The sequence below is a fragment of the Cnephaeus nilssonii genome, assembly GCF_951640355.1.
Source record: "Cnephaeus nilssonii genome assembly, chromosome: 4".
Classification (NCBI taxonomy): Eukaryota; Metazoa; Chordata; class Mammalia; order Chiroptera; family Vespertilionidae; genus Cnephaeus; species Cnephaeus nilssonii.
Window position 1 is genome coordinate 33,030,704 of NC_137075.1, and position 16,185 is coordinate 33,046,888.

The 16,185-nt window shown below is 41.6% G+C and overlaps 1 protein-coding gene across 8 annotated transcripts in view; it reads left to right on the forward strand.

Annotated features, from left to right (window-relative positions):
- The window catches only part of ACIN1 (apoptotic chromatin condensation inducer 1), a 33,954-nt gene that overhangs the window by 8,892 nt on the left and 8,877 nt on the right, over positions 1–16,185 (forward strand). For 5 of the 8 annotated variants that reach the window (XM_079769410.1, XM_079769411.1, XM_079769409.1 and 2 more), the window contains 5 exons: positions 4,611–4,699; positions 5,886–7,133; positions 7,656–7,871; positions 8,348–8,463; positions 15,685–15,826. In XM_079769410.1, the coding sequence (XP_079625536.1) occupies positions 4,611–4,699; positions 5,886–7,133; positions 7,656–7,871; positions 8,348–8,463; positions 15,685–15,826 (1,811 nt within the window). Of the gene's footprint in view, positions 1–4,610; positions 4,700–5,885; positions 7,134–7,655; positions 7,872–8,347; positions 8,464–13,737; positions 14,243–15,684; positions 15,827–16,185 lie in introns of those variants that run through there. The other 3 variants (XM_079769412.1, XM_079769414.1, XM_079769415.1) reach the window with 3 other exon arrangements.

Here is a 16,185-nt window from a genome sequence, read left to right on the forward strand (position 1 = left end):
CCCTTGATCGGAATCAACCTGGGACCCTTGAGTCCGCAGGCCGACGCTCTATCCACTGAGCCAAACTGGTCAGGTCCGGGCGTCCCTTCTTGACTTCTTAAGTCTCCATCACTTTGATCCGATTTTCTAAGATGTGGGGAGTCAGTGTCCACCCTCCAATAGTCAGAATTTGTCTGGATTTCCTTAATCATCACGACTGGGTATTCAAAAATCCTTAATTTCTTCAAAAAGAGCTTGATGTAGGAAAAGTAGGAAGAAAAATTACAAAATATTTAAAATTGAATATTTAGCCAAAACCGGTTTGGCTCAGTGGATAGAGCGTCGGCCTGCGGACTCAAGGGTCCCAGGTTCGATTCCGGTCAGGGGCATGTACCTTGGTTGCGGGCACATCCCCAGTGGGGGGTGTGCAAGAGGCAGCTGATGGATGTTTCTCTCTCATCGATGTTTCTAACTCTCTATCCCTCTCTCTTCCTCTCTGTAAAAAATCAATAAAATATATTTTTTTAAAAAATTTGAATATTTAGAATACAGGTTCTTTAACAAAGGGATAGCCCCAGGGGATGGTAGCCAGCCTTTGGCTTACAAAGCATGTGGTACTTACTCTTTTTTCTCATATTAAATCTGGATGCTGTGGTTCTAGGGAAATGCTAGATAATGTTACTTATACAGCTACCATCACTCAGATTTAGGTTTGGAGTCATTGCCTGGTCTCCATTCTCTTAATTCCTACATTTTATTCCAACTGAAGGATACCCTTTGGCCACAGGCTTTGCTGTGATCTTTAGCTACCTTACTTGGGTCCTGCAAATCCTGCCCAGGGCTTTGTTTTCTAGGATGAAGAAACTACTTTCCAATATGACTCTTACATTCTTCACCTTAATACATTCTACATTGACTAGCAGCTAGCAGCCATCTTTTCCTTTCTCCTGAAAGCTTCTGGCTTTGGAGTCTTGGAGATCTTATAATTGACCCTGACTTGCTTTTCAGTTCCTGAAATACATTTATTAACCTGTTACCACTGTTAGCCCCACCTTTTGCTAAAGGTGCTCAGTTTCTACACGTTACTCACATCTGGTTTAGGACACTATGTGGCCATCTACTTACAATAGAAGATGGCAGCTTTCCCAGAAGCTTGTCTTCATCTTATCAGCTTTGTACAAAGAGCTACAAAGAGATTCCTCGTCTCTTCCTTATATTTTGTATTGCTTACTAACCTCTTGTTGCATGTTGTCACGTTTTTTACAACTCAATGATGACCAAAACTTTCTGAACAGCCCTTCCCATTTTATCCTCATCTCTTTTTTTCTTCTATATTTATATTAATTTCAGAGAGGAAGAGAGAGAGAGAAACATCAGTGATGAGAGAGAATCACTGATCGGCAACCTCCTGCATGCCTACACTGGGGATTGAGCCCGAAACCCAGGCATGTTCGATTCTAACTGGGAATTGAACCATGACTTCCTGGTTCATAGGTCAACACTCAACCACTGAGCCAGGCTGGCCGGGCTACCCTCATCTTTTTTTTTTTTTTAATATATTTTATTGATTTTTTACAGAGAGGAAGGGAGAGGGATAGAGAGTCAGAAACATCGATGAGAGAGAAACATCGATCAGCTGCCTCCTGCACACCCCCCACTGGGGATGTGCCCGCAACCAAGGTACATGCCCTTGACCAGAATCGAACCTGGGACCCTTGAGTCCGCAGGCCGACGCTCTATCCACTGAGCCAAACCGGTCAGGGCTACCCTCATCTTTTTGATGACTTACTACTATTCAAGTGCTTCCCAAGGGGTAATCATCTAGAATCCTGTTACTGCCATTTTACAGTATCAAAATAATATGATCCAATAAAATAGCATGCAGCTTACAATAGATGGAAAAAGAAGCTATTTGCTTATATATACCTAACTTCATACATTTATGTCTGGACAACTTTGTACATGTTCTTCTCCCCCGCCCCCCGAAAATTATGTTTATTTAATCAGAGCATATATATATTTACTGAAAGCCTGTTATTAAACACAAAACATCTCTCATATGACTTTAGATATGTGCTTATAACTCTTGTTTTTATATTGAAAATAAATCAAAAATGTTTCTTATATAGAACTTGCAGTGATAAAAGTACTTGGGATGGATAGGTCTATGAATTTAGCACTTTATTGTATTTGAGGAGTATCTGAGAATCTCTGTAGGTTTTCCCTCCAGAGTTTAGGATATTTTTTTAAATTTATTTTTTAATTGATTTCAGGGGGGGGGGGGGAGATACATAAATGATGAGAATCATTGATTGGCTGCCTCCTGCACGCCCCCAACCAGGGACCGAGTTTGCAAACTGGGCATGTGCCCCTGACCAGAGTCAAACCCGGGACCCTTCAGTCCACAGGCCGACACTCTATCCACTGAGCCAAACTGACCAGGGCAGGATTTTATTCTTTTAAAAATGTTTGTTTTCTTGCCCGCTGGTGTGGCTCAGTAGTTGAACATAGACCTATTAACCAGGAGGTCAACGATTTGATTCCCGGTCAGGAAATTATCTATGTATAAGCTTAAAATACCTGCAATTTAAAACTTTTAACCTTCCCTCCAACCTGATTAACTATTTTTTTTTTAACTCTTGAGCACCTGGATAATGGTTTTTGTTTTTTAGAGTGGTTTTAGGTTCACAGCAAAATCGAGAGGAAGGTACAGAGAGTTCCCATATGTCCTTTGCCCCACATATGTATAGCCTCCCCCACTATCAACATCCCTCACCAGAGTGGTACGCTTCTTAAAATTGATGCACCTACATTGACACATCATAATCACCCAAAGTCCATAGTTTACCTTCAGGTTCACTATTGATGTACATTCTTTGGGTTTGGACAAATGTTAATGACATGTATTCATCATTACAGTATCATATAGAATATTTTTGCTGCCCTAAAAATCCTCTATGCTCTGCCTATGCATCTGTCCCACACCTGCCTTTTTTTTTCCTTTTTATAAAACTATCAATAAATCTGTTCCTCTCCTTTATACTTGCAAAGGAGCTGTGCTTTGGGGAAATACCTTTTTGTTAATTTTATAATTTAACCTATTCCAGGTCATTTAATTATGAAATTATTGATTATTATAGCCACTACATTATTTATTGATTTTTTAGATTATTCTTCACATGTTTACTAAAGAATCTGGCCTGTCACTGTATATCTTAACCATAGATCCTATACACACACCCATAATGCAAATCTTTATTCACTAACCCAGATAAAAAATGGTGTATATGCAGAGATCTTGTTAGTCAGGTGATCATGGAGTAAAGTTTTATAAAATATGTGCAGTCTTCTAGTTCATTTTAGATTGTTGAAATATAGAAATAAATCCTGCCCTTGAGTTAGAGATCATACTATCTGCTTTATTTGCCGCCAGTTTAAATACTATTTACCCACAGTTACCATCCTTCATGAAATGTGAGAGAAAGTTTTTTCAGTTTTACATGGAGTTATTATTTGGAATGATCTAGATTGGTAGTTTCCAAGCATTCTTTTTTTTTTTTTTTTAATATATTTTATTGATTTTTTTACAGAGAGGAAGGGAGAGAGATAGAGAGTTAGAAACATCGATGAGAGAGAAACATCGATCAGCTGCCTCCTGCACACCCCCTACTGGGGATGTGCCCGCAACCAAGGTACGTGCCCTTGACCGGAATCGAACCTGGGACCCTTCAGTCCACAGGCCGACGCTCCATCCACTGAGCCAAACCGGTTTCGGCCCAAGCATTCTTTTAATATAACTTATTTTTCCTTTAAAAAAATCTCACTTTGAGCTCCATATGTAACACATAATTAAGAAGGGCTCATTTCTGAAACCTTGTCCTGTTTGTTTCTAGTAATTTCTAAGAACTTTAAGGTTCTGAAAACCATGCTTACAAGTACTTCATGAGATTGTTATTTTACAAACTGGCATATTAATCATAATATTTTAGTCAAAACCAGTGGTAGTAATAGGAAATTAAAAAAAAAATTAGACATTGAACCTAGTGGGATCTTGAGTTTTAATTCAGAATGAGAAAACATTTTATAAAAATAAGTGCACTTTGGCCCTAGCCGGCTTGGCTCAGTGGATAGAGCGTCAGTCTGCGGATTGAAGGGTTCTGGATTCAATTCCGATCAAGGGCACATGCCCGGGTTGCAGGCTCAATCCCCAGTGTGCGGTGTGCAGGAGGCAGCCAATCAGTGATTCTCTCTCATCATTGATGTTTCTATCTCTCTACCTCTCCCTTCCTCTCTGAAATGAAAAATATATATATTTTAAAAAAGAAAGAACTGCACTTAGTATTTGTACATCTTTGTTAGACAGTTTGAAGCCCTGGGTAGTTATTTTACATTTGAGTTATTTGTACTAAGTGAATTGGCTTTGAGATATTAAAAATATTTCAGACATACATAGCAGAAATTATTAAGATCTTGACCCTTAGGGCTTTATATAGTCTTCTGCATAGAAGTAAAAGAAATTGATAGAAATATGTATTGACCAGTTCATATGCTATGATTGATTATGTTTTAGAAAACAGCCTTGAATGAGTGTTCATGTCATGAATGTGACTTGATTTTCTTTCATTTGATAGGAAAAGGTTCCTCTGTTTCTGAAGAGAAAGGTGACTCTGATGATGAGAAACCAAGGAAGGGAGAAAGACGGTCATCCAGGGTCAGGCAGGTAAGTCAAATACCTCTTAAAGCCTCTATCTCCTCTTTGATAATGCTTTGGATATCTCCTGCTCTTCCTTCTCAGACTATTTCAGAGTTGGTTTCTCTACATTTCTATTTCTATATACTCATCTTCTTTCTCCTCCCTTTCATCTTTTTTTTTTTTTAATTTAGATCTGCTCTGGCCTTAGATTTCTAAGTAATTATTCAGTTAAAACCTTAAAGCTTTATGATATGATGTTAAGTGAGCAGAATACAGAAGTATATATTTAGTCATCTTATTTAAATTTTTCTAGGTGTTCCACTAATAACTTCATGTTTTTCAAAGAAATATATTTTGAACTTATCCTCAAAGACTGATCTTAATGATGGCTGTTGAGGAATAAGGAATGTGAAGAGCAGAGAAAGGGAAGAAGATGTAGCTGCAAATTGAGAATATATAGACATCTACTTTGCTGTTATGGGTTGAATTGCATCCCCCAAAAGATGTTGAAGTCCTAATTCCAAGTATATGTGAATGTGACTTTATTTGTAAACAGGGTCAGGTTAAAATGAGGTTATCAGGGTGGGCCCTTATCCAATATGACTGTATTCTTACGCAAAGGGGAAATTTGCACTCAGAGACAGACACATCCACAGAGAGAACACCATTCGAAGTGTTCAAGGAACTTCTAGAAGGTAGGAGAGAGGCCTGGAACAGATCCTTCCTACTGCCTTCAGAGTTTTGGCTATCACCTAGATCTCAAACTTGTAATAGCCTCCCAAACTATGAGACAATAAAAATCTGTTGTTAAGCCAAAAAAACACACCCTGTATATATAGTGTAATTATGACTATGGAAAAGAAATAATGGGGGAAAATAAAATATACCAAAATGACAAAAATAATCACATTAAATGATAATAGATCAGTCCCCCCCCCCCCCCACTTTATTGATGTTCAATTTATATTTATTTTTCAAGCTTGAAGCTAAAAAATGAACCAGAAGGTTCATTATTGTATTCCTTTTGGTCACTATTTTGCTTCTCATTAGAGTCCACATTAGTCATGCTTATCTACTGTCACACTTACTTCTATGTTGCTGAAAGCACGTCATTGAGTTTCTCTTTCCTGTGTGTGTCTCAGATACTTTTTCTCTTCTGTTGATAGTGAGCTAATATACCTGGAATCGTTGTATATCTGTCTCTTTTTTTTAGGCAAGAGCAGCTAAACTGTCTGAGTGCAGCCAGGCTGCTGAGGAAGAAGAGGATCAAGAAACACCTTCCAGAAATCTAAGGGTCAGAGCAGATCGAAATTTGAAAACAGAGGAGGAAGAAGAGGAGGAGGAGGAGGAGGAAGAAGAGGAGGAAGAGGAAGATGATGATGAGGGGTTAAAATCGAGGGATGCACCAGTTCTGAAACAGTTAGAGGAAGAAAAAGAGAGGGAAGAGATGCCCAGAGCAAAACCAGAAGAGCTGATGGATGAGAGATCCCAAACCATAAAATCCCAGGAACAGGAGGGGCTAGAGAGAGGAGGGAGAATTACAAGGTCCCAGGAAGAGGCTAGTAGAAAAAGTCATTTGGCCAGACATCAGCAGGAGAAAGAGATGAAAACAGCTTCTCCCCTTGAAGAAGAAAGAGAATTAAAGCCTTCAAAAGGCTTAGAGGAAAAATCAAAGTCCCCTTCCCCTCCTCGATTGACTGAAGATCTAGAGAAGGCCCCTGTTATGCTACAACCAGAGCAAACTGCCAGCGAGGAGGAGACTCCCCCACCTTTACTTACCAAGGAAGCATCTTCACCACCACCTAATACCCAACTTCAGAGTGAAGAAGAAATAGAGCCCATGGAAGGCCCAGCCCCCCCTGTTCTCATTCAGTTATCTCCTCCTAATACGGAAGCTGAGGCCAGGGAGCTATTAATATCTCAGCATCCTGTCCAGTTGGCGGGAGGCTTGTCTCTCTTGTCAAGTCCTGCAGACACCAAAGCAGAATCTCCAGCAGAGAAAGTGCCAGAGGAGAGTGTCCTGCCTCTGGTTCAGAAAAGCACACCAGCTGAATCCTCAACCCAGAAGGATCTTGAAACTGAGTTAGACAAATCTGGTCAACCACTCCCTCTAAAAATCGAGGAATTAGCACTGGCCAAAGGGATCACTGAGGAATCTCTTAAACAGCCGTCTTTGGAACAGAAGGAAGGCAGAGGGGCTTCTCATACCCTTCTCCCAAGCCAGAGATCGAAACGGTTAGACTCCTCCTCTAGCCGGTCCTCCTCATCTTCATCTTCCAGCTCTAGATCAAGATCTCGCTCTCCTGATAGTTCAGGCTCTCAGTCTCACTCACCTCCAAGATCTAAGCAGAGAGATGCATCTCATGCCAACCCTCGTGGTAGATCCAAGATGGGTTCCAGATCAACATCAGAGTCTAGGTCACGTTCCCGTTCTCGTTCAGCATCAAGCAACAGCAGAAAAGTAAGTATGGGAGTACCCAGAGAGCATTGATGTTCTGTCTGTATGCCAGTGTTTTTCAATCACAGGAGAACCTATCATATTTTCTGGCAGAAATAGGAAAAGCTTCCTTTAGTCCCCAGTTCAGTGATTACTTTCCCCTCATTTCAGAATCTAATTTTCAATTCATTGATCCCTAAATGGGTCCTTTTTCATTTTGAGTCCCTTTGATTCCAAAGAAAAGAATTTGAATTTTGAACTTTTTTTTTAGTTCATTTATCCATCTCCTCTACTAAACTATAAACTTCTTGAGGCTAGGAACATGCCTTTTAACATGTGTATTCCAGTACCCAGCACCTAGTGGGGCTTAATAAGTAATTTGTTGAATAATCTAAGAAGCCAGGGAGGTCACTAACTCAAACAGGAATAAACACAGGGACAAAAAGGTTGAAAATATTCAATTGGGTCAGCAGAAGTTGGAAAACCAGTGACCTACTGGACACACATCATATAAAATAATTTGCTTTATGTGTTTCATTTCTTCAGTCTCTGAGCCCTGGAGTCTCCAGGGACAGCAACACCAGCTACACTGAAACCAAAGATCCCTCTTCTGGTCAGGAGGTTGCAACTCCACCAGTGCTACAACCGCAGGTCCTTGAGCCAAAGGAGAGGACTTCCATATCATCCTCTATTCAAGTGAGGCCTATGAGCCAACCTGAGCCAGCCGAAAAGCATGTGACTCAGAGGGTACAGCCTGAACGGGTAGGCTATTATGCCCTCTCCCTAGAGGGAGAGAGAGGATTAGGCATGATTTTCCCTTTTGTCTTAACTATAAAACTGAAAGGTCAATCTGGACAAGGCTCATTAGAAATGTAGAAGGTTGGGGATACCTGTTAGATTCCACTTATTTCCAATTCCCTGGTTCCTAAGGCTAAATTCTCAGTTCCAGGACTCTCGGGGTCAATTCTTCCACAAAACTCCTTTTTTCTGCTCAAAAGGAAGCCTTTTCCTGGTTCTCTCGAAAAAGAATTCTAATAAAATGATTGCTGGCATGGAAATTCTTTAAGCAATATTCCATTCCACTGTATAAAATGAAATAACAAAGATATATAGAGCTATGTGTAGAGTTGGTACGGTGTATATTCTGCTATGCCTTTTACCAGCTCCAGATTAAAGACAAGAAACCCAGCCGATTTAAGTATGTTGCTATGTTTGTTTTGCTATGTTTGTCCTGACAGGAGAGCCCAAAGAAGTGTGAAGCTGAAGAGGCAGAGCCACCAGCTGCCACACAGCCCCAAACCTCAGAGACTCCAACCTCTCACCTACCAGAATCAGAAAGGATTCATCACACTGTGTAAGTGATATATTTCAACTCGGGTATAACAGAAACTTGGAGTGTGTGGTAGTTCTTGGCTCGCAAGAGTTCTTTAAGCAGTCCTAGTTTCCTTTTAAAGCGTGAAGGCAGAGCTTTGTCTGGACAACGGCTAGACTTCAGTTACTATGTTGGGAGCTACCACCAAAAATCTTAAGAGAGTCTGAAAAGTGGTGGTGAGAGCGTAAAGAAACATATCTGGGATCACCTGGCCAAAATAGTTGATTCCTTTAAGGAGCAGGCAGCAGAGGCTTCTGTCTCCAAACTCAAGACAGTGTGAGGGACTTGACCCAAAACATCTTACTCAATTTTTAACTCATTTACCAGCTACATCTAAGCCCGGAATACAGGTTAATAAAGGATATTGAGGGTCTACAAAGAAAGACACAGAAGGGTGTTGCTGTGTTTTAGTTTCAGTATTTTTCTTGTTTATTTGCTATCATTTTATTAGACACAGTTAAGTTAGCTCTTACAGTATACAACAAAATGTGAAGTCCATCCATATCAAGTCCAAAGTTAATTCTTGGGTCCCTAAGACTCTTGAATTGATTTTATCATTTAGATAATTAATGTGAGTTTTTTATTTCCTTGTATTTAGTTCTAGAAAAATACTCGTCAAATTAAATTTGTAATTGAACATTCATTATTCTGAGCCAAGTATTATAAATTAAAAAGCCATTGAACCAGAATTCCTGGCTTCAAATTCTCATGGGAAATGAAAAAGAAAAGCATTGTGAAAATAAGATGCTTAACTTTTAGACATCAGGAATCTGGTACTGCTTTGGTGAATGTCCTATATAGACAGTTGGCCTAAAGTTTTTCCATGATTGTTTCTATGTAATTTTAACACTATACTATCAGTATGATTTTTTCCTTTACGTAAAAGTCTAATCATTTACACTTTTCTGAGAATTTTAGACTATTTTTTTACTTCTGATTTTGGAGGGTGGTGGGCAGGTGACATAATTTTATTATCTCATTTTCTAATGACTTTAATAATAGTTTTATACTCTTTATAGCTTTTACCTTGGCACTACCTTTGTTACTGTCCATTACAACATTCTTGCCTCTGCTGCCATCTTGTGGGCATTACATTTATTTATTTTTTTGAAAGCCGAAAGTTCATTCTACTTCCTTTGAAAAGTTTTTGTTTTTCCTTTTTGGGATGAGTACATTCTCTTTGGAAAAGGGTTTTTCTTCTAGGATCATAAAGTGAAAACTCAGCGGATTCTGGAAAGTGTTCAGGATTTCCCCAGCTACACCATCGATGAGGAAATGGGGTGACACCTTCCCTTTCATGTCCATCAACCAGTGATAATACTTGCCTCCCCATCCCCATCCCATGGGGGTACAGCGTGGCCTTTGCATAATGGCAGTTTGGAAGTAGGTGTTGACAACTTGCTACTGAGTGGGCATGAGAAACTGCCTCCGATGCACTTTGAGAAGCAAGTAATTTTCTAAAAAGCTCTTTGCTTGCCCTAAAATTCTGTGGGTCTGTGAGGTTCTTTCTGGCAACAGAACAGTGCTTTACGCTGTTTTGAAGCACCTTTATTTCTGGATTTTGGAGTCCAGGACAAATGAGGCTTGGAGTCATATACAGTTTTTCTCCCCAGTGAAAGGTGGCTTTGATCTTCATTTTATGACTAAGGTAATCTAATCTACATGATTCTGGCAAGGTGATAGACAAGTGGCACTTTGGGCAAATACTATGATTGTCCATTGTTGCCTAGACAAGGTTCAGTGGAACAGCCTGTAGATTAGAAATGCATGTGAGTTTAGGAGGAACTCACACACATTCCTCTTACCTGCTTTCCGTCAACTTATCTTGAAATGGTCTAGTCAGCAACCTAACGAAAAGACACGCCCAAAGGCCTAAACCCATAGGCTATTCTGAGAGGTCCTGGTACAACTAATTCACAACACTCCTGGGCTTTCACATCCCTCCTCCCCCACCCCAGTTCTAGTGTTTAGCCAGTGACCTTAGGAACCCTGGCCACTTTTAAAAGTGGGATCTACAGTATTAAATGGGAAAGACCTTTTGTGGCTTAACCTTGGTTTTGCTCCATCTTAAGAAATCACATGACTTTAATAAAAACAGCATAGGGCCTATTGATTCAGTAAAGTGTTAAAAAAAAAAAAATTAGACTGTACTTCAAGGACCTCTCACCACTTGGAAGAGATTGCCTAACTTTTTTGCTGTGCTTGGCTAAATACATTCTGATTCTGATTGTGCCCTGAGGAATTTTAGATTTATGGGGTAAGGTATCTTTTTCATTGCTTGGAGCAGGAATCTGTGAGCCTCAGTTCGATTTCAGTTGAGCCCTATTCCAAAATACAGTCTTCTGCCTGCTATGGATATAACAAAAATGTCCTCATAAAACAGAAAATAAGGATATTCTCTTTTTTACATTAAAAAAAATGGGGGGGGGGAGAAAGAGAAAAAAAAAACTTTATGGGAGCAGTTGTAGATTCAAACCTGAAATTTTCTGAAGACAGCCTTACTGTGTATACAAACCTTGCAAGAGAAATTTAGGGCTTTTTGCCTGAATAGGAGGAAGGAAATGGTCCTTTAAGCCAATATGACACCGTAATTGGTACTCCCCATGGGGGACCTACAGTGCCATTATGCCAAATGATGCATAATAAAAAAGCAGAATTTATTGTCATCAGTAGAATTTGCTCACTGAGAAATTGGTATCTAAGGACATATTCCCCCAAAATCATACTGTCCTTGTTATCTTGGAACTAGTATGCTCCTGAGAGTGTTCTGTATTAATATCTCAGTGCCTGGTAGTAGTCAAGTCCACTTTTTTTTTAATTAACTTTCACATCACCTCATGAATTTTCTACAAAAACTAAACTTCAAACATACGCTTACAAAATTTTCTTTTCCATTAGCCTCTCTGAATTTTACTCATATTTATTTGTTAACTGTAGTGTGATGTTGTTAGCCTCCAAGTAGTAATATCCTTTTCTTCTGGGTTACAAATGCTGTTTAATTTGGGTAGTTAACCCCCAACCCTAACCCCCATGCAATTTCACATATATTTCAAAGATATCAGAAACATTTGTGTAAGAACTAAAATAAGTGGGAAGTCAGAGACTACAAGGAAAAGCTGTGTGGGGCTCTGACACATAGCTAACAAGGCTTTTGGATTGGTCCTGCAAGTAAATTGAGTTCCCTTTTGGGGTAATTTCAAGAATTCTTCTTTTAAAGCCTTGGGAAGTTTTGGATCCTACAAAATTGATTATGGGGCAGTATTACAAACTTGCTGTGCCTTAAGAAGCCCAAGGATAACATGGTAAAATTCTTATTTTTTTAAAAAGGTGAAATTTCCAGTAAAGAAAATTTGTTTTTCCCCAAGGAAACTACTTCTGGAGACGCAAATTGGCAGCTGAAAGTATTTTAGGACAGTTGATGGACAGGGAGTATTTATTTGAGGATTTTTAAAGGTAACATTATTTGTGGGAATTCTAGCCAAAGAAATGTTTTAACAGGAAAACTTAGAGTTGAGCAAGCACTTATTAGAGTGTCCACTTGATACCCACAATGACAACCTAATTCAGAAGTATTTACTGAGCATTTCTTTGTGTTAGGCCTTGGGCTAGGGACCAAAGCCTATAGTCTCTGACCCTGAGGAACCCTGCAGGATGGAGGTGAGGGGCAAGTAAACCAGTAGTCATACAAAGTGATAAGGACATTGCTGAAAATCTGTCACGCCAATTACTGAAAGCCTTTGTATCAGCGACAGAGAAGTCTACTCTTTGAGGAAATAAAAATTTTTAAAAAGCTCTATAGGTGACATCAAATGAGATAATGGCCTATTAATCAGACTTGTATTTATGCACATTCTTACTGACTTGGGGTGTTGTTCAAGCCAGACCCTTAAGTGTGAACCGTTACTCTGTTCCATGAGATACGTATTGTTATTCCCACTTTACAGTTTAAGAAGGAAATGCACAGAAAGGGTTAGAAACGTGCCCGTATCACACAACTTGTATGGGCCCTAGCCAGTTTGACTCCAAAGCTCCGAATCTTACTGAGGAGACAGGGAACTTTTATAATAACGGATAAAATAAACTGCATGACCTCTTTAGCATTCATTTGGCATGTAAGATTAAGATTTTAAGCAGCAGGGAGGAAATTTTATTCTTGCCTAAAAGCTCTGGTATTGCAAATGAGATAAACACTAAGCTTTTGGTTAAGTACTCAGAAGTGTTAAACCTCTACTGCTACTAGGATACAAAAGGAGCCCCTTTGTAGTCCACAAATGATTATATTGAGCATCTACTGAATGCTCTATGAATGATGAGAGTCAGCTTCCCATTTCACATTTAGGCTGGTGAAGATGCCCATAATAATTTCCACTTAGTTCCCAATCACTCTCTGCCCATCAGATCACCCCCACCTGGTGTAACCGCGCTCTCCTTTCAGTTTCTTACCCACTTCAGAGCCCTCACCTTGGAGCCCTTGCTCCAAGAATTGCCTTCATGCTTCAGCTATCCAAGGTCCCCTTGCCCTGTTTATCCTTTTCTTTTCTGTCTCCAGTGGACTCTGGGGCAGGGTGACCTTATTAAAGACTCTATGAAACAAAGTTGTCTGTCATATCTTCAGAGACACCTTTCCCTCACCCACCCCCACACCACCTACCCCCACACTGGTAATTGGAAAAAGAACTGTTTATCCACTTCTTCCAACATCCGCGGGAAAAGGACAGGTTGGAGTGAAACACGTCAATGTTTGGGGTGAGCAGCCAGTTACTGTAGTGATTGGATGGTACTAATTCTTATCCTACCTCCCCACCGTGACCAGCTAGCTGGCTGATCTGGTTTCGAGGTTTCATGTCTGGTTTCTTGAAGAGCGGGAGGTGGGCACATAAAAAAATTGCTTGTGAACCTCCATTCTGTGTCTCTTTCAACTTTGACATTGTTATCTGCCCTCTAATCGTTTTTTTCACTCCCAGCTCTGCCGTTTTCCTTGCTTCTGTTCTCTGGAATCTTCCAGGCAAGCAGCTGTAACTTTGTATGTCCTCTCTACCCAGCCCCCTCCCCGCCCCCTGGGAAGACTAGGAGAGAGAGAGCACCCTTTCCCTGCGGGGTTAGGCCTGGGTAGCTGTTGTAACCTGAGAAAAGAAGGAAAAGGGCCAGACCTATTGAGCCAGCAGTGAGCGCCCGGTGGCCGGCCAGAGGATCAGAGCCGTGCTCACTCAGCGCCGCCCTCCTTCCCCTCCCCTCCTTCCCCTCCTTCCCCTCCCCTCCTTCCCCTCCCCTCCCCTCCCCTGCGGCAGCGGGCCCTCCCCTCCGCACACGGGCTGCTGGGTAAGTGGCAAGATGGCTGCCCTGCATGTCTCCGGCTGATCGCCGCTGCTCCGCTAATACAATAGAGCCAGCCACTACCAGCAGCCTGGCCCTCTTCCTCCTCCTCCTCCAGAGAGACCAATCCAGCCGAACTCGGGGTTTGCCGTGAGGACTTAACGCTTATCTCTTAAAATCCAGATCTATTTTAACCTCCCCTCACCACCACCACCACCTCCCCTTCCATTTACCATTTTTTTGGATCCCCAGTTGCTCCATCTCGATTTTCTCTCTCTGGATCGGGTGGCTGGGGAGGAGGTGGTGGGATCTTGGGACAAGGAAGGTGTTTTGTTTTAATTTTTTAGGATTTTTTGTTTGGTTTTTGTTATTTCTTCCATTCCAGAAAGGGATAAACAGCACTTCCAGGGGGAGAAAAAAAAATCATGTTATCAGAAAGCAAAGAAGGGTGAGAGCTTCACATTTCCATGTATCCTCTTTCCCCACTGACCTAGCCCACTTCGTCTTCCTTCTCTGCCCCATGGCTTTCATTCCGTCTTTCGTTTTGGTTTGTTTTCAGTCATTCTGCTTTCCCCCTTTGTCCTTCCTGCCTGATTTCTAATTGGCCCCACTTGTCCTCTCTCTGTAGGAAATAGGTATTTTTTGGATAAGGCTTTTCTTTAGATTTAGGGAGTTGAATCTTGTGTTTTTGCGGGGGCCTGTTAGCTGGGGGCACAGTTCCGAATTTCCCCTCCCCCCTTCCTGTGCATCCCTCCCTGCTTGCTCTGGGAAGCTGTTCTGACCTCTGAGTGTCAGTCAGCCTGTCGGGAATGCTGAATTTCCTGGTGGTGATTAGCAGCCTGGGGAGGTTTGGTTTCCCTTCTGAGACTTAGGCCCCTGATCATCTCAATTTGATTTTTTTTTATCCCAGTGTATGGGTGATAGTGGGGATGAGATTAGAGATAGAAGTTAGGGGTGAAGACAGAAAAAGGAGAGGAAAATAGTTTATCTGAAGTAAGTCTCTGGTATTCATTGCCTTAAATGAGAGATAACGTGTGTGATTGGGGGAGAGTGGAAGTGGGTTCTGCATTTGTGGGGGCAAGATGCATGAAGTGGGGGAGGGTGTGTCCTGACTGGGAGGCTGCTCTCTTTATCTCTTGGAAGTTGGAATGAGGGAATGGGAGAAACTGGGCGAAAGCAGAAAGTAAGAACAATTCCTACACCTCTGAGCAGGTAAAAGTGGCCTGATTTCTTCTCTGAGCTTTCATACTCTCTCCAGCAGTTTTAGCTTTTCCGTTTAGATGAGAGAGGGTTCTTGTTGAAGCTTGAACCCTCACCACCCTAACTTCCCTACAGCCCCCACCCCTACCATCTCTCCATTCCTGGTGTCTCCAGATCCTGTGGGTTAGTAGGTCTTTACTTATTAAGCAGTTGATTAAACACAAGATTGGGATCATTTGCCACAGCCGTGGTCATTCTTTCTCCCAAGAATCTGGCTTCCCTTAGTTTGTATGCAATTTTGTAAAATACAGGTGCCTGTGACTAGGGGACAGAGAGGCCACAAGGTTGTAGACAAATCACAGTCACTTTTGAGGGACTGGGGGCTGTTTGTCTTCATGTAAGAGTACTTTGATTAATTACCTAAGAACAGTTGGAGTCCTGGCCCAACAAATAACAGCTTTATCCCATCTGGGGTTGCTCTGATCTATGCACTTCCCCAAGGAAAACTTTCCCACTTTTCCTGAGGGCGGGGGGGAGGAGGGAATCTCTCGTCTGGTGTGAAAAGCAGCTCTCCCAGCCCATCCAAGAGATGAGGCATGGAGGTTTCCTGATCCAAAACCTAACATTTTGTTCTCTCTTCCCCTTGGTTCTTTCCTGCTCTTCTCTCCCAACCTCTCCCCATACTGGCAGTGAGGAGAAGGAGGAAGTGACCATGGATACAAATGAAAACAGACCTGAAAATGAGGTGCCAGAGCCCCCCATCCCTGTTGCAGACCAAGTCAGCAATGATGACCGCCCGGAGGGCAGTGCTGAGGATGAGGAGAAGAAAGAGGTAAATCTTCAAGCTGCCCATTGGGTGGGAGGAAAGGAGTGGACCTAGGGGAAGGAGTGGACCACCCTGGTGATCCCTCGTCCACAGTTGGATAGCTAAAGAAGGGGATTAGCAGAGACTCCCATCAGAGTAGGGCCAAGGGAGAGTTCGCTGGTTTAGCAAGGGAGACCCCTTGTGATGGGGACAGGGCTCATTATTTCCCCTTTCCTTGATGGGGAAGTAATGCAGCCCAGACCCTGGAAGCTTGTAACTAATGGGAAAGTCAGTTAATGGCCCTTTATCTAAGACCTGGGCTCAGCTTTCCCTGCCACCTTCTCCAGCTCTTCCCTGTGGGAACTCCTTTAGCTTTCCCTCCTTTT